Source organism: Diadema antillarum, unplaced genomic scaffold, assembly GCF_040938485.1.
Source record: "Diadema antillarum isolate AM-2024a unplaced genomic scaffold, OU_Dant_1.0 seq00001062_RagTag, whole genome shotgun sequence".
In the NCBI taxonomy this organism is placed as follows: Eukaryota; Metazoa; Echinodermata; class Echinoidea; order Diadematoida; family Diadematidae; genus Diadema; species Diadema antillarum.
This window is the reverse complement of record NW_027271889.1, coordinates 23,303-44,970: the sequence shown is the minus strand read 5'-3', so window position 1 is coordinate 44,970 and position 21,668 is coordinate 23,303. Positions and strand designations below refer to the sequence as shown.

General features: G+C 39.1%; 1 protein-coding gene across 1 annotated transcript in view; it reads left to right on the top strand.

Annotated features, from left to right (window-relative positions):
- LOC139743259 (palmitoyltransferase ZDHHC5-like) overlaps positions 1–21,668 on the top strand; it is a gene marked incomplete at its 3' end in the record, with an annotated part of 69,304 nt that overhangs the window by 33,971 nt on the left and 13,665 nt on the right. Inside the window, exons 2-3 of the mRNA XM_071653755.1 lie at positions 18,413–18,534; positions 19,476–19,636. Coding sequence (XP_071509856.1) covers positions 18,413–18,534; positions 19,476–19,636 — 283 coding nt within the window. The remainder of the gene's footprint in view (positions 1–18,412; positions 18,535–19,475; positions 19,637–21,668) is intronic.

Genomic DNA, 21,668 nt, shown 5'->3' with positions numbered 1-21,668 from the left:
TGACGCAGGAGATTGCGGCCGACAAATTATGATTTGATCTGTCCATTAGACGTGGCAAAATGTGACCTTGCGCCTCTCCAGAGCCCAAACGGGTTTAGCAGCGTTTCTCGCCGCTGGCATTCACACACACATCAAGATTTTGTTTCATCACGGCAGGATATTTACTGCGTGTAAAAAAGCATTATTGCTCTCTTTCTCTCTATTCTGTTACATCGTATAACCTCAGCTTTGCCTGGCTTGTGACTCAAAAAGACTGTACAGTTTGCATGTCTGAAAAAAAGAATGGGCATTGAGAATGTTAACATGTGTTTTAAACCACATTCCGAGGATTGTGCATATCGATCTCCCTGTGTACCATTCTCTGTTTGATGTCTGTCAATTCTTACTCAAGGCGTAAATGTAACCCATCACCACAAAGCGTGATGGAGTTGCTGTGCATCAATTTCCTGATCTCAGTGCTGCAGTATGTAATTCAAATTTTTCAGACTCTTGAGCTTTCCAGTTGTGTACATGTATTTTTTATCTCATTTTATCTCCATTCTAAAAAGTCTAACATAGAAAAATCACATTTTTGTGGGTTAGTGCCATATTTTTGTTTTCTGTATTGATCATTTATAGTGTTTCATAAAGCAGAGGAAAAATTTCTTTTCATTGAGCCCTATTTTGGTCACACACCATTTGTGACCCGCGACAACGGTTTCAGGCAAAAGTCGCAAGAGCAAATTCCCTCCTAGGCGGGGTACAAAGATTTTGACCATTATTTTTGTCGATTTAGGTTTTTTGCAGAAATCGAATCTTTGATATGTTTTCTACATCTACACTAAATTTCATAGCATAAGACTAAGTTTTTCCTATCGAAAATGGAATTTTAAACACCCTATGTTGGATCGCACTCGTCAGTTTCGAGCTTCTTTCGAACTCCGCGCCAATATCCCCAGCGTTGCTACGGCGCGGGGTCTCGCATGCGATTGGCTGGTGCGTCGCATACATTTACATAATTCGGCTTTCGAGACACCAGTTGCTGCGTTTGGGGAATGCTTTGTCCTCGCGTGCACGATTACATGCTCCATTGTTCTTGCTATAGTGGTTTATATACGCTCGCTCTGTAGTGCGTGCTCTTCTATCCAAACTATTCTATCGCAATGTTCTACAACGGAAGTGAAACAAAAATCATGTAGCATGACATAACCGTGTGAAAAGAAAACTAGATATTCTCAAACTTGTCTACTTGTACAAGTAGTAGAAATTATGACAGCATGAAGGTACTGGAGTAGATGAGAGGAAAGGAGCGGTCACATGTGACTAATTATATTCAAATACTACACGTCAAGATCGCACCAAACTAACGAGTCGAGTTTGTTTGTTTGTTTGTTTGTTTTGATTTAATTAGCACCACCGAACAAAGCAACATATGCGTGTCTTGTAAAAACAACACAAACAGGAAGCGTGACCCTTGCCAGCGCAAGCAATTTTCTGCCTTCAAAAGGGTTGCCAATGATATAGACAAATCAACCGCAATGAAAACGCGATTTGTAAATGTGTGGATTCGCCACCGCTCCTGTTACATGCACACGGTCATGGCGTGTGGATGCCATTGCGTAATGCGTGCACCACACACATGTACGCCGTACGTGCAATTATCGTATTCGCCATCTTGAAAGACGCACTGTAAACAAACCCGAGCGAAACGCATTGTTTTTCGGCTCCATGCGCTGAGCTCCGAGGAAGGTGCCCGGGAAATTTGACTCTCTCAGTGAGCCAATCAGAAGGCGATGTGGTTGCTAGAGGCGGAGCTTAACATCGATTGGCACCATCGTACGGATGGGTGATTCTCCCCTCGCATCGACGCTCGGACATATAGTCTTTGAGAAAGAGGTGAATCTTCAAAGCCTGTTTTCTCGCAATTTTGTCAGGCTAACAACTTAAAAAGTGCATTTTATTTCTCTTGCTATGCCCACTTATGGTGCCGAAGAATACAAGTGTTTTATATCAATGCAAAGCTTAGGAAATGGGCAATGTGATTCAGTGAAAAAATGAATTTTCAAAATTCCCGACTTTTGCCTGAAACCGTTGTCGCCGGTCACATTTGTTTAGTTTGGTTGCAGAATTATGGAACGGTCCTTAAGGGCACACAGACCTCGGATGCAAGAGGGCGTTGTTTGATATTGCCCCCATTGTCATTACAAAGATTGATGATATAAAATTAGTTAACAGACGATCAAAGGAGATTTGTGGGTGAATATTGTATGCCATCTCTTCTGTACCTAGGTTTATAATACTCATCACGATTCACTGTAGTGTGATAAAGCACGGTACAATCTGTACGTGAATATTGGACTGGACAGATCATATTGATCTTCATTGTATGTAGATCAAGATGCAGTCTTACACCTTACACAGCAGCCCATCAACTAGCTGCATACAATTGTACCTGTTGCTTGTATCTACATTGTACATGTATACACACAAGTTTCCACAGCCAGAGCTGCTAGCAAGCAAGCTTTGTCTTTGAATGGTCTCTGTAGTAGGCAAAACCGGCCAAATCAAGGAATGGACTGAGACTGATATTGTTTCGATGATTTTCAACATTCCCACAGTACATATCAGTTTTTATTCTGGCCCATGCTGGAACACAGCAAATCTGTAAATGGGCAATTCCACGGTAACTCGCGTTACAAATAATGGGTACATTTTTGGGATAATGTGCCAATATCTTTGTAATTGGTAGGATCTACAAGTTACTTTTTTCATCATGGGTTAAGTAGACATACACCAACTAAATGAATCCAAAAAGAAAAATAAAGGACAAACATGTTGGGATTCTTGAATCATTTAATTTCGGTAACTCGCGTTACACAAAAAGGACATGGTCAATTCTATGAAGACCTCTTTTTGGAAAGTCTCCTCATACTAGACAATCTTGATAAAAGTTTTCCTACCTTGAATTGATAGTGGGTTAGGACTCATAAATTAACAATATCAAAGTTGAGTAACAATGACCTGGAAAAATGTAGGGAGCCTTTATGTCGGTAACTCGCGTTACGGTAACTCGCGTTACATTATGTCCACTAACACAGGGTGACACAAATTGATGACATACAATTGTTCTGATGGCACTGAATCTTGTGTTGAATAATCTGAGAGATGCTTATTTGTGTAGATAGTAAAACGAATAAATGTTAAACAAATATTTTACTAATAAACCCAATAGAAGAGTGTGTTTAAGACTAGTAAGAGCTTCACTCCTCATAGAGACCTTGAATATGTTTGAATATATACTAGATGATATGGGTGTATTATTACATTGTAAGTTTCAGAGTGTAAAGATGAAAAATGTTGAAAGTCTTTTTAAAACAAAACATAAAAGTATCAAACCCTATATACAAGTTTACGAAACAGCTTACAATCTTTCAAAAATTCAAATCCTATCTTTGTGAGGAGTGAAAACTAGTACATTTCTTTGCAGCTGATTGACAAAAAGACCAGTTCGTAATTCCACTTTGTGCATGAACAAAAAAAGATCATTTGTACGAACAGGCATTTTGGTTTGTAAATTCACTGACATTTAGCATCTGTGATGCGATGATTATTCATGCGATCCTTATCTAAATGATGCTTGCCAGCACATCCACCTGACAGCAAGAATGGTATTTTGCAATATAAATGGAAATAAGCTGTTACTGCATTCAATACAAAACAATGAAATGGATGCCTGCTAAATTATAAACTGATGGGAGTATTCTGATCCCCTGATCTAAATGCAAGTTCATTCTTTTTTTGAACAGAAGTTCCATAAATTGTTATGTCATGCAAGCTTATGCATTATGCTGCTTTGAAAACAAGTGAAGTGCCGAACCAACTGAGAAAAAAGAAAGGTCATTTGTACCAATGTGTACATGAGCTACAGTGTATACGAACTGGCTTATTACCCTACATCGACGTAAATAAGCACTGAATTGATCAGTGTTTTAGTAGTAGCCATGATAAAAAAGTCATGGGCGTACATACTCAAGCAGTATTCAAACTTACGACCTCCTGATCACCGGACCAGGTGTCATCTCCACTAGACCACCATGCTTTCGCCCGACAGCAAGTAGTGCTGGTTCTAATCCTTATAACATGCAGTGGGTACTGCGTAATTATTCAAATTCATGAAATTCTTCCGTTGAGATGTTTTCATTGCAACTGATTGACAAATTGCCCTACATCAACGTTAATAAGCTCACTGAATTGATCAGTGTTTTATTAGTAGCCATGATAAAAAATCATGGGCATACATACTTGAGCAGGATTCGAACCCACGACCTCCTGATCTCCGGACAGGTGTCATCTTCAGTAAACCACCGAACAAGGATTAGAACCAACACTTCCTGTGCTTTATAGCATTCTGTAATAAAAATTCTGTAATACTGATGCAGGAAATTCAAAAGATAAATCTAATGGTCTCATTCACTGCTGGATAAATGTACACATGCAGTGAAAGCCAGGCTAGACTCTTCAATGTGGCATGTGATCAGTGGCCTTGATGCTATAACTAAATCACAGTTTATTAGGCTACCCTCCTTTGTTTCAGTCAAGCATAGTGTGTATAGCACTGCATTTGATTGTTTTCACCACAATCTAGCTCAATTAAGTGCTAAAATTTGCTTATGTTGGGGGAAACTTGTGTTTATAGTTGGTAACTCGCGTTACATGCCGGTAACTCGCGTTACATGGTAACTCGCGTTACACTTTTCATTGACATTTTTTAATGTGATAACAGTGTTTATTCAAGTCAACATCCTGTGTACAGTATCAGGGTGTGATGAATTTAGAAAATTATGATTCCCAACAAATTACCTCCACTGCTTCCTTCAGAATGAAAAATATTTCTTGTTTCGGTAACTCGCGTTACATGGCTCAAGGGCTGAACTTTCATGTGGTGATTAGAATTTTTTGAAGGTGGCATAAAAATTTCCTCATGGGAGACTGAAGTAGAACCAATTTGCTTCTTTAAAATGAATTAATTGAAGTGCTAGCAGAATTTTTCTATTAAAAAAAGTTATATCAAGTTAAGCATGCATTTTAGCAATTTGGATGACAGAAAAATTGTCTTCAACATTTGTAGCTGTTTCTCGGGAAATATTTGACCGATTGATATAATTCTTTGAGTTTCTTTAACTTCAATATATGGGTAATACATAATGAGTAATTCTTTTGCAATATGATAAAGTTGAAATTTTAGTGCCATGTCCACATTCCCATGGAATTGCCCAAATATTACCAAGAAAGCATGGGTCCATGCCACAACGCCCTCTTGAGTTCTGGGTCCGTGTCCTTTGCATCGTTAACACTGAATCTTGAATTGTTGGCACATTTTATAGGAAACTGAACTTTCCATTTCCCTGTCAGGTTTTTAAATCCCGTGCAAATTTCTGACTGGTATTGTGCAAGTATGGTAAATTTAACCAGTTGCATGTGATCTGACTCCAATATTAGATACATAGACTGTATCCAGTGAAATTGAGTGGTGCCAATTTAGTGATGACAGGGTGATTATTTTCTGCAATAAAATTTCCCAGAACTTGATAGAAATGCATGTATACAGCAATATTGACCCGTCAAGGAAACTCACAGCCATCTTAGCCCCTCTCCTTCTCATGTCGTCCACCGCGCAAACTCGTGAGGAGATGCAAGGCGAGTTTGAAATTTAATAACCGAGATTTATGGTGGCTCACAAGTTGATTGCAGACTCCCTGTAAGAGCTAAGGAGGCCCTTGCGATTGCTGATGTACACTACTTCAACATCAGATGAAGATAAGTCCTTTTTTGCACTCCCACTCCGATCTGTCAGCAGTATATGGAGTACAGCTCTTGTGACCTCTTACGGATAATCAGAGATGCTCTTTGCAGTTTGAATGTAGATTTAAATGAATGGTGAAAAACATACATTTTTAATAAGTTATTACCATATTTTGGTCACTTTGTAAGCACAGCGAAGTTGCTTGGCATTAGTGTGATGACTGTGTTTACATGTATGTTACAATGCTAAGGGAAACCTAGTAGAAGTGGCTTCTTTCCCCCCCCCCCCCCATCCATTTTACCTCCTTTTTATTCCCTTTTACTTCCTTCCCCCATCTCTGACTGAACAGCCATCCCCCGCCCCCGCCCCCGCCCATCCTTTTCTTACCCCCTTCCTCATGCCCCATTACCCCTTCAAGAATCACTCTTGCCCTCATCACTGCCCCAGTGACCCCAGCCTCCACTCACCCGTACCCCTCTAGTCTACAAGCACCCTCCCGTTTCCCTCCACACCCTCTTTCCTCCGTGCTACATGTACCTGTGAAGTGATCGCTGGTTTGTGCCGATTGAGATTGAATCAATATTGCTTGGCAGTGGTGCACATAGTAACAATGTGCATTATAAATTGGTCCAATCGACCTTGAGCTGTAATAAATAATGCTGGATGAACATGAATGATAGTGAATCAGATCATGTCCTTCAAATTTCACTGTGGAAATAAAAAAAAAAACAGCATCAGCAGTGACAGATACCATTATCATGAAAGGTTTTGTTTTTCAGGATACCAAAACATTCATCCTTTTTGATCGAAGTTATCCTTTTTGGATCGCATTACCAGCCATAAGCGTTATAACACCACTTTATAATACTTTCTAGAATTATGTATTACTGTTATAAATGTGATTATCACTTATCGTCGCTGGGGTGACAAAACCTCGTACCTAAAAAATGTCAAATGTTCAGGAGAGCTAAAAAACATGGCGGCCAAAGCACTATAGTGAATGGGAAAGCCTTCTCTTTGACATGTCATGGTGGCTTCATTTTTGGAGTAAGACAGTTGGGATTTGGCCAGGACATCACTTGACCCATTATTTGACCATTAAGCTAAAAATATTTTTTTTTGACATTTTTGAGATACGAGGTCTTGTCACCCCAGCGACGTTATGTAACTGTGATAACTTTATTGGAGCCCTCGCTTCAAAAAACAAACAAATATAAAGCAAAGCAGTCAATGTTGATGTAATATCATTAATGCTGCGCTCATAATAAAGCAGGACACTCAGTGTTGTTGTGTCGCTGGGTTCACACAAAATGTATACTGTAAAACACAATATTTTCGCAGCATGAAATTTTCGCGAATTGGAGCCAACAGCCTTTTTCGCCGCATGAAATATTTGCGAGTTGCCTCTAAACATTCAATGCATACAGTGTCAGCGAGAACTTTTGCATGCATTTTAATTTCGCAAATCTTGGCTCGTGCGAAATTCGCAAAATTAAAATGCATGCGAACATTCCTTGTTTTACAGTACTTGGAGATAAAGATGCATGAATTTTAGTTCTGCAAAATCAGATGAAGATGATGGCTGCTTCAAATTCTGTCTGTCTTTGCTACAGAAGGAATAGAGATAATTGCACACCTTCTCATCACTGTTTACGGAACATCAATCAAAAGTTTGAAAGATGTCATCCATGCCCTATACTTCCATGCATTAATCTAAAATTTGAATTTGCCTACTTTGAAAGCAGAGAAGGATTGGCCGAGTATTTCATTTCACTTATTTGACGTCGATTAAAACAAGAACCAAAGATGGCAGACACTTTGCGAGAGGCAAGCAATCACAGAGAATCTGACTGTGTTCCACGGATTAGAAGAAAATGGAAGTTCTAGCATTTCTTGACGTAAAGTCCATAGAGATTACCCAATACCCTCCTGAAAATGCATACAAATGGTGAACGTGCTGTCAAGAGCTTCTCCTACTCAGTTTGGTTCTAGCCTTCTTTTTTATTCACCTCTCGTTATGTCCTTAAATTGGACATGATTCTTCAAGCGAAGAAGGGCTATTTAGGATGAGCGGACTAGGAAATTACAGGCATCACTGGTACATACACTGTTTAGATTAATGAAACTGATGTCTTGTGTCAAAAACGCACGCTCTCGTGCACACCCACACACAGGATTTTTGTTTTCTTTGGTTGTTTGCCACAAACTTGTATGACTGTTTTCATACTTATTACCAGCTTTTCTATCTCCTCCACACCATGCGGTCAATCAACTTTGTAAACTTGTATCATTTCAGTTTTATGTAGACTGGATAACAGATGAAATAAATGTAATCTGTAAATGGCAGTAGTCATACTTTATACTGTATTATAGTGCCACGCGCTACCATTGTACAGGCCTCCTGTCCACTTTGCTTTGTTTGTGAGACGCTTTAATCGCCCCCGCCCCGACAAGTAGCTCTAGATAATTCATAGAGATTTACCACTGCCTCGAGAGAATGGTCCTTGCGATGGACGTTGACGTCAACTCGGCCGCGGCGGCGAGAACTGTCGGTAGGGATGGCCAATTTCTCACGAAAATGTCCCGTAGGCAATGTTTTCGTTTTCGTTTTAATTATTTCTACCATAACTTTTTTTTCTTGGAGGAAGAGAAGGAGAGATGTTAAAGGGATGGCAAAGGTTTGGTTTAGGTTAGATGAGGCTTCAGGTCTCCAACTTTTTTTGAGAGATAATGAGAAACCTGCAATAGAATATGAAAGAGCATTCAAAAGTCTTTTGGAATTCAAAGTTTAATTGAGGAGTATTCAGTTTTGAAATGGCCGAGATATCCAAAAACCAAGGTAAAACAAAATGGTCCTATGATAAGATGGGTCCCACCTTTCATTAGGATCTCTTTGTTTTTGGATTTCTTAGCCATTTCAAGACCAATTTTTCTCATATAAACTTTGAATTCCTCTTTGTATATGAAGCTCTTGCATTGGAGGTGATCATGATTTTCATGTGCGTGGTTGTTTAAATCTAAGCCTCTCCTTTAATCGTTATTGTATCAGTTGCTTTCAATGCATTTCTATTGTTTGCTCAAGAGAAAATTTAACTTACGAGGGATTAAAATAGATAAAATAGAATATAAAGAGAAGAGGACTTGAAAAGACCTTTGACTTGGGCAAATATTCGACTTATGCAACCAGGGCCCTGTTTTATTAAGAGTTAAAATTGATTATATAGTTGATTTCAACTGTAAGTCTATGGCAGCCTGTATAGTAGGGGAATTTAAAATCGATTTTATATTTTGATAAAACGGGGCCCTGACGACTTTTGAAGCAAGGTTGACTGTACATGTGAATATGGGGCGCCTTTCTCTTTAATTCCAGTATTGATGTCATTGTCTTGTCTGATTTGCATAGACCTGTGACTGTGATTGACATCAGGGCTCAACATTAGCAGTGACTCCATGACCTTGGGCCACCAAAATTTAATGATGGGCCACCAAAGTTTTCTTTTGGTGGCCCAATCGGGCATTTAGGATTCAAAATGGATTGCCATGCATCCGCTTTTGAGCCACTACATTTGTATTTCAGATTTTAATCACCCGAACGGTCTACCAGAGCGATAAGTTGATGTTGATTTTGTGAATTCTGTGACTCTCTCATTTTATTTTTGTCTGATTTTCAGAATGGAACAGTCAGGTATTCTTCCTTATTCTTGTCTTTACATATTGATATCAACTCTGGCATGCAGTGAAATCTTTATAACAGTGAAAAATCACAGGCTGAACATGAAATTGACAATGTGGATAAATTTGCAGTCGGATGTGCCCACAGAGCTCGCAGAGGCAGCACGGTTGGGAGCGGTTGCGTCGTTCGAGTTTTTCATCGGTGGCGACTGCATTCGGGGGGAACCCGTGCCTCAGTCTGTCTCCGCTGTGATTGGGAGGGAAGAGCGCAGCAAAAACACTGGCATGCTGTGGCCAATCAGGGCATAAATCATTGTTTGCCGAATGGAATTCTAAAACTGGATGCTAACGATTAATGGGTCCCATGATGTTGCGAGTACACATATCTATGCACCCTCTCCCTCCTCTTCTCTGCATATCTGTGCTTGTGGATCTCTCCCTTTTATTTCGGTGTGTGCTGATGTTTATAAAATTTTATACCCATGTCATGTGAGCGTAAAGTTTTACAAAGCTTGGAGCTGAGGAGATATCACAATGATAGCAGATAACAGATTTTAAGATTATTGTGTACAGTGTCAGAAAGATAAAAGCAGATATGATTAGGCTAAATCTGATTTGATGTCTTTGTGTTTTTTGTTTTGTTTACAAAAAAAACAACAATCATTACATTTCAAGTCATATTGTGGGGGACCAATTAAAGCCTTTCAGGCTTGTTGGGAATAGGCCCCAAAGTAAATACAAGACTTTTTCAACTTACAATGTAGGTACAAAATATATAGAACACAAATGGTACACAATCAAATCAGGCTGAAGAAGGAAAAAAAAAGAGTGAAATACTGGCAGTATATTATACAAAACTATGTTGCTATTAAGTACGGAAAGTGCGTCTAAAATTGTTTCTGAACTGCTGTAATGATTTGCAGTTTTTCAGTTCCTTTGATAAAGTATTCCACAAAATGGGACCTTGATAAAAAATTGTTGACTTGGCTAATTCTTTTCGGTAGAGGGGAGGATGAAAATTTTATTGGTTTCTTGTATTATAAGAATGAATACTGCTGTTGAGATGAAAACATTGTTGTGAGGGGGCTGGTAATGCACCAAATACATAAATGCTGTTACATAAAGATTCCTGTTTGGAAGCAGGCAGTGGTCAATTGCTGAGGTTTCAGGGCTCCCAGTGGTCTACAAATGTATGTTCCATAAAGTATAAAATATACCCTAGACTGTATTTTTGTCTGCCTCCAACAACTCTCCCCCAAACCTCAGGCTGGCTGTGTCCTGCTTCTCTGATACCTTTGCCTTCTCCTTTTGTAACCCTTGGCAATAAAACTGCCCCCCCCCCCCCAAAAAAAAAAGAAAGAGAAATAGATAAAATAAGATCAAAATGAGCCATTAGTGCCCCTTTGCATCTTCTCGGAATCACCCTCCCAAAATATTGCAGGATTGCATGTACAGTACCAACCTCGTTTGCCGCAGACACAATGCCCCACATCCCAAGAACTTGTTGCCTCGATTCGGCGGGCTCCGCGGTTCATCAGGCTTGTTTGTGATGAATTTGTTGACTTCATAGGGAGATCGGAATTACGTCAATCCATGTTTTTTTGGTTCCCTTTTTCTTTAAAGGATATGAAACCAAAAACAGCAATATTTTTTTCCCATCCCACAAGCTACACTTCCCCACCCACCCCTCTCTTAGAATGACATGTTTAACCTACATTGTATTAAGTCCGTGGTGAACTTTGCTGTGCACAGAAATGTATTTTCACTACTAAATTGGCAACTCTGATAGTCAATGTATGATATCTTTTTTTAGGGGGGTGGGGGTGAAGATCAGATTGGACTAATTACATTAAATATGCACAAATCCCAAATAAATTTTTGAAATATTAAATATGTTAAGGGAAAGAAAGAAGAACTTTAATCTTGCAACATGTGTTGCCAATTCAACTTTGAAAAAAAAGAAATCACCCAGCAATTACAGGGCTTTATCAAACTCAGAAAAAAAACAACAACAACATACAGATACGTTGTATCATGCGAGCAATTAAGGCCCTCGAATGAAAGGTGAATTTTTGCTCTACCAATAAAACATAAAACAATGAGTCGAAAACTAATTTAATATAAAGATTCAGTGCCAAACCACAAAATTGTGGATTCTGGAACTTGATGAATTATTAAATTTATCAAGTCCCAAAATTTTCGTAATTTCAGTTTCATGTAGAAGGAGATTTTACCAATATACTTTATTGATTAATTAGCCATGAGTAACACTGCCCTCTTTATTCTTCCTTCTTTAAAATAATTGTGGTTAGTCTTTTGCTTTTAGTCTTTGTTTCTGATTGTAGAAGGAATTGTATCAAATAGGCCTACAGAGCCCATGTGCTTTTCAGCAGTGCCAGAAGGAAAATGGTATTCAGGAGGCTGCAAATTGTGGAAAATTTACGAAGTCAGCAACGGAATATTGCCTCCAGCACTGTGGACATCTCTGTCCTCAGACGTGTGAAAATTATTCCTCACCATGCTCATTTTCATCATAGTAATTTTCATTAACCCTTTCAAAGGTTCTACTTTTTCCCCACCGCTTTATGTTTGTGTGTGCGTATTGGCTCATCGATATTGTATTTGAAGTCTAGTTTTGAGACTGAATACCAAACATTTGTGTATTAGGCTTTTAGAAATGCATTAGGGCTGGTTGGTTTTGATCGTTTCAAAAAATGGCATTCTGAGACTGAATATTAAACTTCTGAGTTTCAGTGGTTTTCTTTTTCTTTTCTTTTTCCCACGTCAGTATGAATTTACGGATGTAGTCTAAAATTTTGTTGGGCATCCTGAAAACTATGAGGGAAGGATGTTGCTTGGTACAGTTGTATGCCAAGTTTTTCAGTTTTAAAAATCCTTCAGCTATTGGGAACTTGCAAATATGTTCATTACTTGTACACTCCTACTAGCACATCAGGTCCCTTCTTAGTACAGTTCTGTGTGTTCATCACTTCTTGGCGACTTTATCATTTTTCATTTAGTACACAAAAGAATACCAACAATCTTTTGATAACATGATGATTATCAGTTTGACTTCATGGGTGATGGTGATACAGAAATCAGAACAGATCAAATCAATTCAAGTCAGAATGCTTGTCCTTGGGCTTTGTTGATGTATATAGTGTGCTTTGTGTGTGGCTTATGGTACAAAATCAAAAAATCAATATTTGTGATGCTAGGCATTGCTATGATACATGCTTATAATATAGACATATAAATACAATGGTTGCAAATATTAGTCTAGATTCAGACCACAGTCTAACTTTGTAGTTTCAAACAGTCTCACACATATCAGATGGAGTCTCGTACGTATCAGAGTGGAGTGTAATGTGTGTTAAAGAAATACGTGTAGTGATGACTGTGTGGGAGACACACTATGTGAGACTAATCTCTCACATCCAGTGTGTGAAATGCTGAGTACTTACTGCATGCCACATTAGCCACATCATCGCTCTGTCTGTAACACGAATGGAATGCCTACACCTTGGTACAGAGTGTCGCTGTGCGCACAACCGCCAGCAGCTGCAAGGATAGCCTCTCCGGTTGCCAACGGCGACAGCGTGTCCACGCAGGGATGGGCACAGTTTATACAACGTTAGCGTGATTTGTGTACCTGGGCAAATGACTGGAACAACTGTGTGACTTAAATAGTCGTTGCAGACTGGAACCCCTTATTGGTGCAATCGGGCAGAAAATTGTTGTACATATCTCCATGGTAGTCCAATTTATATCATGTGGCAAGGCCCAGTCACCAGTGGTAGTGTTCAAAAATTTACATCTGGGTACTATTCCCTTTTCTCTCCCTGGTTTACCTACATTTGTACCATAAATTATATATTTTGGGTTGTGCCCTCCTTTTCATATCATGTTCTCTTTTCTTTTCTTTTTGCAGTTCAGTTTATTCTTTTTTCTCCACTTGTACAAACGTCAACGAAATCATTATCACTGACTAATCAGTAACAACATTTTCATCAAAATACAGAGTATGTATATGAGTACTTGAAGGATAAAGTTGACCGCGAGAACATAAATTCTATGGTATCAATACTAGAAGTTTACTTGACTGGAATAACAGCATTGGGGCGATATGGTCCTCTTGGTTTTTCTTTTTTCCAAGTGAAGGAACAAAATGCATGCACACACACAGACACACACATAAATAACTCAAACCTCAAGTTAGCTTTAGGAAGACAACTCGGAGGGAATTTATACAGTGACTAGACAGAGACGAATACGAGAGGACATAGAAAGGGATACCTGAATTGGGAGAAGTTAGGAGAAGAGAAGGGATGGTCACGATGTTCAAAATAGTAGATTAAACCCATTTTTTAACGAAACGGTTTGCACACTTTGGTTTTGTGCTGTTTTATTTTTGGCAAATGCGGATTCGTGCTCCTGCATTATGAAGAATGAGAATGCATATCATGAGTTTTCTCTCTCTCTCTCTCTCTCTCTCTGTCAGTGGTGTCCCACATGTACACTGTACATGAGCCTTTTTGATTGTACATGCAGTATGGAATGTTCTTGTGAGGGGATAGAAATTGCCATGCATGTTCATGATTATCCTACCAATCACTGAGCCTATTTTCCCGAGTGTCGCAGATATTTGACAAATCTTTTTTTACCGTTGACATTTTCATCAGTCATTTAACCCGTTGAGGACGGTTTGATTTTGTTACAACACGCATTTCCCATAGACACTTGCCCGAGTATACTCAGGACTCATCCTCAATGGGTTAATACTTGTTGGGTGGTTAAAAAGGTTTTATACCATGTGATGTATGTCAAGTGGCTCTATCTCATATTCATTTATCTAATTATTCATCATTCTTTACCCAGGGTAGCCCCATCAGTGGTTTATACAAATGCTGTTACTCTTGGGGGCCCTGTCCCCCCCCCCCCCCCCCATTTAAAAAAAAGCAAAGTAACTACAATGTATTACTTCAAAATACACAAAGTAACACATCAAGGACATCCAGTTGTACATCAATACACTTTGATGATGATAATAGACAAATGCATTACATTATTATGAAATAGGATGATACGCTAAGGGATGGTAAATGGTTCCTTTTGTCATGACAATTCAAAAGGCATACTATCTCATTCAAGGCAATATGAAAGCTAGCTATTATAGGCCTGCCTACCGTACATGTACATGTACAAAGTGCAAGAGTGTTTTCCATTAAACTTGCGTTACAACTGAACAACGATTTGTGCGCATTTGTTTGGAGTGTTTGTTTTCGTGATATGATCAGCCACCCTTCACAATGTCAAATTTTCGTGTCGGTACATTCGTCTGTCAGTGATGAGCGTGTACAGTAGACACATGATATCAGTGCGACTAGTATGGGCTCGAAGCTAACTACCTTTCATAGTCACATGAGTGGGGATATGAGAACTGGATATTTGTGAGGGAGGAAGTAAAACCGTTTTTCTGATGAGTGTAGATTTGTGCAATTTGAGCTGCTGTTGCTATTATGTGATTTACACGTAGTGCTCATGTTGTTCTTTTGCTTCAGTGTTTATCAAAAAAGCTGCCTCACTCTGCGATTAGGGATTTCATTCTGATATCAATACAACCTTGCAGGCAGCTCTATTTCCTGATCATGTTGTCATCAGACAATTTAAAACTATTTGTACTACGTAGGTTGTAAATGCTAAGTGTGACCTACACAACTGTACTGTGTAACAATTGTGCACGGTGTACGTGATGTGACTCACTGTCAAATGATGAACGCAGATTGTGCACATACATGTACAGGAGTACACTGTGGTTGAGATGACCGTGTTCGGATTGCGCAATTCCACAACCACATTCACCGCAATGACAATCACATGAGCGTACATATGTGTGTGTGTGTGTGTGTGTGTGTGTGTGTGTGTGTGTGTGTGTGTGTGTGTGTGTGTGTGCTTGCTTGCCCTTTACTCTCTAAAATCCTACTAAAAGTGCGTTTTTGCACATGTGCCAACTTATAATGTGAAGGGACTCTTGAAGACCAGGCAGTGATGTGTTTGTGTGTATGTGTGTTTGTTTGTTTGAATTGTTTTGATGATGCAGTGTGTTGATACCATATATTCAAACTGTGGTGTGATTTTTTACATGCATTGAATTTCCTTCTTTATTCAAGGGCCTGCCATATAATAAGAGTGCAATGACATATGGTTTGGGGGGTGGGGTGGGGAAGACGTGTGTATTCGTTTGAATATTCGGTATGTTTATACTGTAACTAAGGTATAATAAAGTAATTTGATGCATTTCCTTGTTGCCTTTTGGGTCTACCAATAGAAAGTATCCATGTACAATTTTGCAGGAAATTTTCATTATGAAAAAAATGAAAGAATAAATATTGATTAAGGCACTAAGTACATTATTTCAAACTAACAGCGGTGTAGAAATTACAACTTCTGAAGTGGGTTTTTTTTTTTCCTTCTGAAGAATTGGCAGAGATTTCTAAGAACCAAAAACACTTGCTGCACATACGATCATATGTATAGCATTCCTTTCTGAAAAGAAAATGAAAGAATAAATATTGATTAAGGTTGTACATATATTTCAAACTAACAGCAGTGTAGAAATCACAACTTCTGAAGTTGGCTTTTTTTTTCCTGCTGAAGAATTGGAAGAAATTTCTAAAAACCAAAAACACTTGCTGCACATACGATCATGTAGCATTCCTTTCTGTGAACCTATTTTTGTTTGTTTTACTTCAAAATGATTGACTTTGAGCAAGAATGTCTGTGAGCCTCTGGAAAACTGAAATTGCAGATTATGATAGGAATGTAGAGCTACATATGTACCTCAATCAAAAAGTTCTGGAGCCTGAGCAATCAATATTCCAACATTATGATACCAAGCACAACCAAGTCCAACACAAGTTGGATAGGTTGTGCAAACTGTACTGCAGTGTATATTAGATCGCTGTAGGTTTACTCCGAGTCGAAACAATGCGTTGAACCCTCCCACTCGACAGCCCTACCGTGGTGTTATTGCAAAATCTAGCTGTGGGAATCAATAAAACAAGCAGAACTTGTGACCATATACGTCAAGTCGAGGGTGTTGACCTCGTACTGCAAGTCGGGCTTGTGCAAAGTTCGGCGGGACACAGTTCAGTTTCTGTGCCAAATTATGTGGTTTAACATCAGGAAGATGAATGTCATGATTTGTAGGACTGCATGTACATGTACATTGTACACGTGTAGTATACATTGTCTGGCAGTTTTGACATGTGCCAGACCATGCAATGCATTGTACATGTACACTGTAGTTGGCAGCTAGTGCCTTTGATTAATATTGGGATGTTTAGTCTTCATATTTAGTACTTGTATCACCTCTTTGTAGCTCATCAATATATCCATTGATGAGAATATAAAGAAGATGAGGGAGGAAAGGAAAAGGAGAGGGAGAAGAACGAAAAGAAGATGAAGCAGTAGAAGAAGTATTGTGGTAGTAGAAGTAAAAGTAGAAGTAGTAGTAGTAGTAGTAGTAGTAGTGGTAGTAGTAGTAGTAGTAGTAGTAGTAGTAGTTCAGCAGTAGTATTGTTTTGATGGTAGAAGTGGTTATGATGATGTCATTGAGGGATTTACTCAGTACATTGCATTAATAGATTTCTCATAAATGATTGTTGATTGATTGAAAGCAATCACATGGAACTTTTCACTAAAAAGATTTTTATGCCTCCGCCACGAAGTGGTGCCGGAGGCATTATGTTTTCGGGTTGTCCGTCCGTCCGTACGTCCGTAGTACGTCCGTACGTCTGTACGTCCGTACGTCCGTACGTCCGTACGTCCGTCCGCTTTCGTTTACGCGATAACTTGAGTAATATTGACTTGAATTCTACCAAACTTGGTCCAAGTATAAAGTATGATGGGGCAATTAGTTGATTAGATTTTGGGTGAAATCCGCCAAAGGTCAAAGGTCAAAGGTCAAGGTCAAATCATGAAATTGTATCTGTTTACGCGATAACTCAAGACTGGATTGAGCAAATTTCACCAAACTTTGTCGGAGGATGATGTATGATGGGACAATTACTTGATTAGTTTTTTAGTGAAATCGGACTGAGGTCAAAGGTCAAAGATCAAGGTCAAATCCTGAAATTTATCTGTTTACGTGATAACTCAAAACTGGATGAAGCAGCTTTCACCAAACTTGGTCCAAGGATGATGTATGATGGGACAATTAGTTGAGTAGATTTTAGTGACATTGGCAAGAGGTCAAAGGTCAAAAGGTCAAGGTCAAATGCTAAAAATGTTGCTATTTCCCCAATATCTATGCAATGCCCTAAGGTATTTTCTTGAAACTTGGTGCAGACATGTACTACTGCATATAGATTCTCCAGAGAGAGTTTCATGTCATAAGGTCAAAGGTCAAAAGGTCGAAGGTTAGGTGAAAATGTTGTAATATCACTTTTCTCACAAATGGTTCAATGTATCTTCATAGAACTTGGTACATACACATGTACTGACTGGCAGAGATTATCTAGGGAATTTAGGGGTCGTAGGTCAATAGTCATGGGGTCAAAGGTCAAGGTCAACTCCTCAATATTTTACTGTTTCCCTCATACACTAATATATGAAATGCTTGCATTATTAGTTTTCAAACTTAATATATACATGCATTACCTAATGGAGATTCTCCAGGAAATTTCCAGCCAGAATGTCAAAGGTCAGAGATTAAGGGTCAAAGGCCAGGTTTCCAAACCTGTCATATCAATATTTTGCCAGTTATGTGAAACTGTCATGGATCACACATGTGAAGACATTGTACTGTACGCCTATTGGGAGAATCATGCATTATGGCGGAGGCATCAGTCGCCATAGCGACATTTCTAGTTTTTTCTATAGTCATTTGTTATTTGTGTTTCCTTCCAACTAATGTCACCATATTTTTCTCATATCATATTTTCTCTTCATCTGCAGATTGAGATTCCTGATTCTAGACTACCACCCAGCTATAGCTGCCTTCGATGCCCTGCTTTTCCTCGTCGCGCTTTCAAATTTCCTCCTAGCGACGTTTGTAGATCCAGGTGTTTTTCCAAGAAGTAAGTTCATGACAAATGAGTTACAATTTGGGGGGACATGGACTCCATTTGAATGAATTGTGAGGAAGTGGACACATGGAAGTCTTCTATTTTACAAGCATATATCGCTTCTTCACATGTTCAGCGAGGGAATAACCCTCTAAAAAAACAGTCAAATTCGTCTTTTGTACCTGGCATTATCGTACTGTTCTAGTGCGCTGCACGGGTGATTGGGCAAATAAGGTAATGTGCAGGCCATTTCTGCAGTGATGCATGCAGGTATTGCACTATACATTCAGTAGCTTCCTGTGGTAGAATAATGTATCATTTAATTGCCCTATTTTGAGCAAATATATTTTTTTAAAACATAATGACTCTGACAGTGCAATGAATAGCCTAGATGATGATTTTCTCGGCATTAAATTATTATGGCGCAATTTTGCTTTACGTGCTTTGTTTTCATTTTGCATTAAAACTGGATGTCCTGAATTTCTCCAAATGTGGTAGTATTAGAGACGTAGGACATTTGATACACACCCAACAGAATAAAACACATCAGGCATTTGGAATTGTGCAGAGGCTTTTCTTCAATTTTCCAGACTGTCAATTTTTTTCCCCCCGATTAATTGCATCCGTACCGTGTTTTGTCACTAATGAAATGGTTGGTACTATAATTAATTCTCTAAAGCTTTTGAGGTTGATTTTTTTTTAATCTACAAATAATTTTCAATTTCAAAGCCATAGCCAAAGTGTAACATTTTACAACAAAAGAGCATTTTATGGCAAAAGAACATTTTAAGCTCAGAGTCTAGGAATCTTTAACATAATTCGTAGCACCATTTGTTGTTCTGTAGATAATAGTCAAAAGTTCCTCAAGATATATTTGTTATCCACTGTTTATGTAACTGTTTACCAGATCTTAACATGGGTTCTCTGTCTATTTCTTTGTCCTGCTGCACTAGCTGCCGTTGGCGACGAGGATCGTGAAGATGATCTGAGGGCGCCCTTGTACAAGACGGTCCAAATTCGGGGCATCCAGGTCCGCATGAAATGGTGCTCCACGTGCCGCTTCTACCGCCCCCCGAGGTGCTCGCATTGCAGCGTTTGCAACAATTGTATCGAGGTACGCTGTTGTTTGCCTACCCAACATGAATATTTCGTGGACAGGGGACCCTGTGCTGTTTGTTATGCCTCAGATCCCAAAGAAGGACAGAAACATTCTGTTTAGGGGTTTTCTGTCTGTCTGTCTGTCTGTCTGTCTGTCTGTCTGTCTGTCTGTCTGCACAGCCATCGATACACCTCCTAATCATGTTTAACCAGTTTTCACCGTATATTTTACTACCCTTGCAGGAGTTGGATGTGATCGAATGATTATCAATAGTCTCATTCTCAATCAAAAGAGGGCGGAGCCAGTGGTCATGCAAGATCCGCCCCTTTCCCCTTCCTACCCCACCCAATATGCCATGCTAAGGAGACATCTTCATGGCGTTGGTATGTCACCTCGTCATGGCCATTTGTCAGTGACAACGAGAGGGATTTTAGGGATAGAGTAAATGGCGAGGGTTTGGGCTGTGCCACTTGGTTGACAAGGTCGCATGTATGAGTCAATATTTCTCTTGCCAGGCGTTACCTTGGTACCGTGGAAGCTTTAACACCATTTGGGTTTCTCCGTCTCACTCATTCCATCTCCAGGAGACAGAGAGCCATCAAAACTTCTGGAGGGTCCAGCTGACCCCGCCTTTATTTGTAAGCCTCTGCCTGACATTAGCCAACTCCCTCTTTCTCGTTTCATCAGAAAATAAGTCCATGAAATCTCCTGGAAGGGTGTGATGACTTTGTTGAGTCAATACACACGAGCTGGTCAAATTATATTCAAAGCAGATGGTTTGTAGTTTGAAAGTCTGTGTGAGTCTTCATGCTGAAAGGATTTGTCTCATAAAGAGAGGGGGGATTTGAGTTTTTTACTTTTACTAGTAGAGAATGAACTACCCGTTGGAAAGGGACACACAACATCATGGAGGGAAGATAATTATATATCTCATTTTTTAGGCCTTTCCATTAATGCATGAATTGTGATTGATTTCCCCTGTCAAACAGGGAAATATCGTGGCTTCAATAATTTAAAGCTTGGACTAGTCCTTTCTGTAATCCAGCAGATTTCTTCCTGTCAAGTTCATGTGAGGAGCTGTAGTGGCTCGGTGGTTAAGACCACTCTGACCCTCAATTATGAGGTCCCTGGTTCAAGTCCTATGGCAGAATGCAGTTGTGCCCCTGTACAAGGGATTTTTTTTCCTTACTGTGTAGTCCTTCAAAGGGTACTTAAAGGACAGGTTCACCTTCATAGACATGTGGGTTGAGTGAATGCAGCAGTATTAGTAGAACACATCAGTGAGAGTTTGAGCAAAATCGAACAATCTGTTCAAAAGTTATGAATATATGAAGTTTCTGCTCAGTCACGGCTGGATGAAAAGACTACTATAGCTTGTGATGTCACATGAGTACAACGATATTAGAAAGAATAAAGAAAATTCAACATATTTCCATTTTTCTCGCATAACAAAAGAACACTCGACTTCTCTCTTTCAGAAGGCAGGGGGAATAATATTACCCTTAACATACGTCAGTTGCAAGTCGAAGAAATGTGCACTTTATTCAAAAAGTAAAGTTTTGTGAAATTCTCTTTTTATTTTCCTTATATAGTTGTACGCATGTGACATCATACACTGTACAATGTAATAGTCTTCTCTTCCAGCAGTGACTGCGCAGATACTTAAAATATTCGTAACTTTTGAACAGATTGTCCAATTTTCCTCAAACTTTCACTGATGTGTTCTACTAATATTGCTGCATTCTGTCAATCCTTATGTATATGAAGGCGGACTTGTCCTTTAAAGCCACCCGTCCCATGACACTGTAGATTCCTCATAAGCATTTATGTGCTTCCTCAGTGGCCACATAAATGAAAATCCAAACATACAAGCTGATTTGTTGTATGGGGGTTTGTATTTAAAATGTGTTTTCAAGGGCAGGGTGGATTTTAGATTTGACTCAGAGAAGCAGCTAAACAAGAAAGAAATTTAATCTAATGACATTTTTTTAAACTCCATAATTATTTTTATTCATGCATTATCATAATTATTCTTTCTCATTAATCT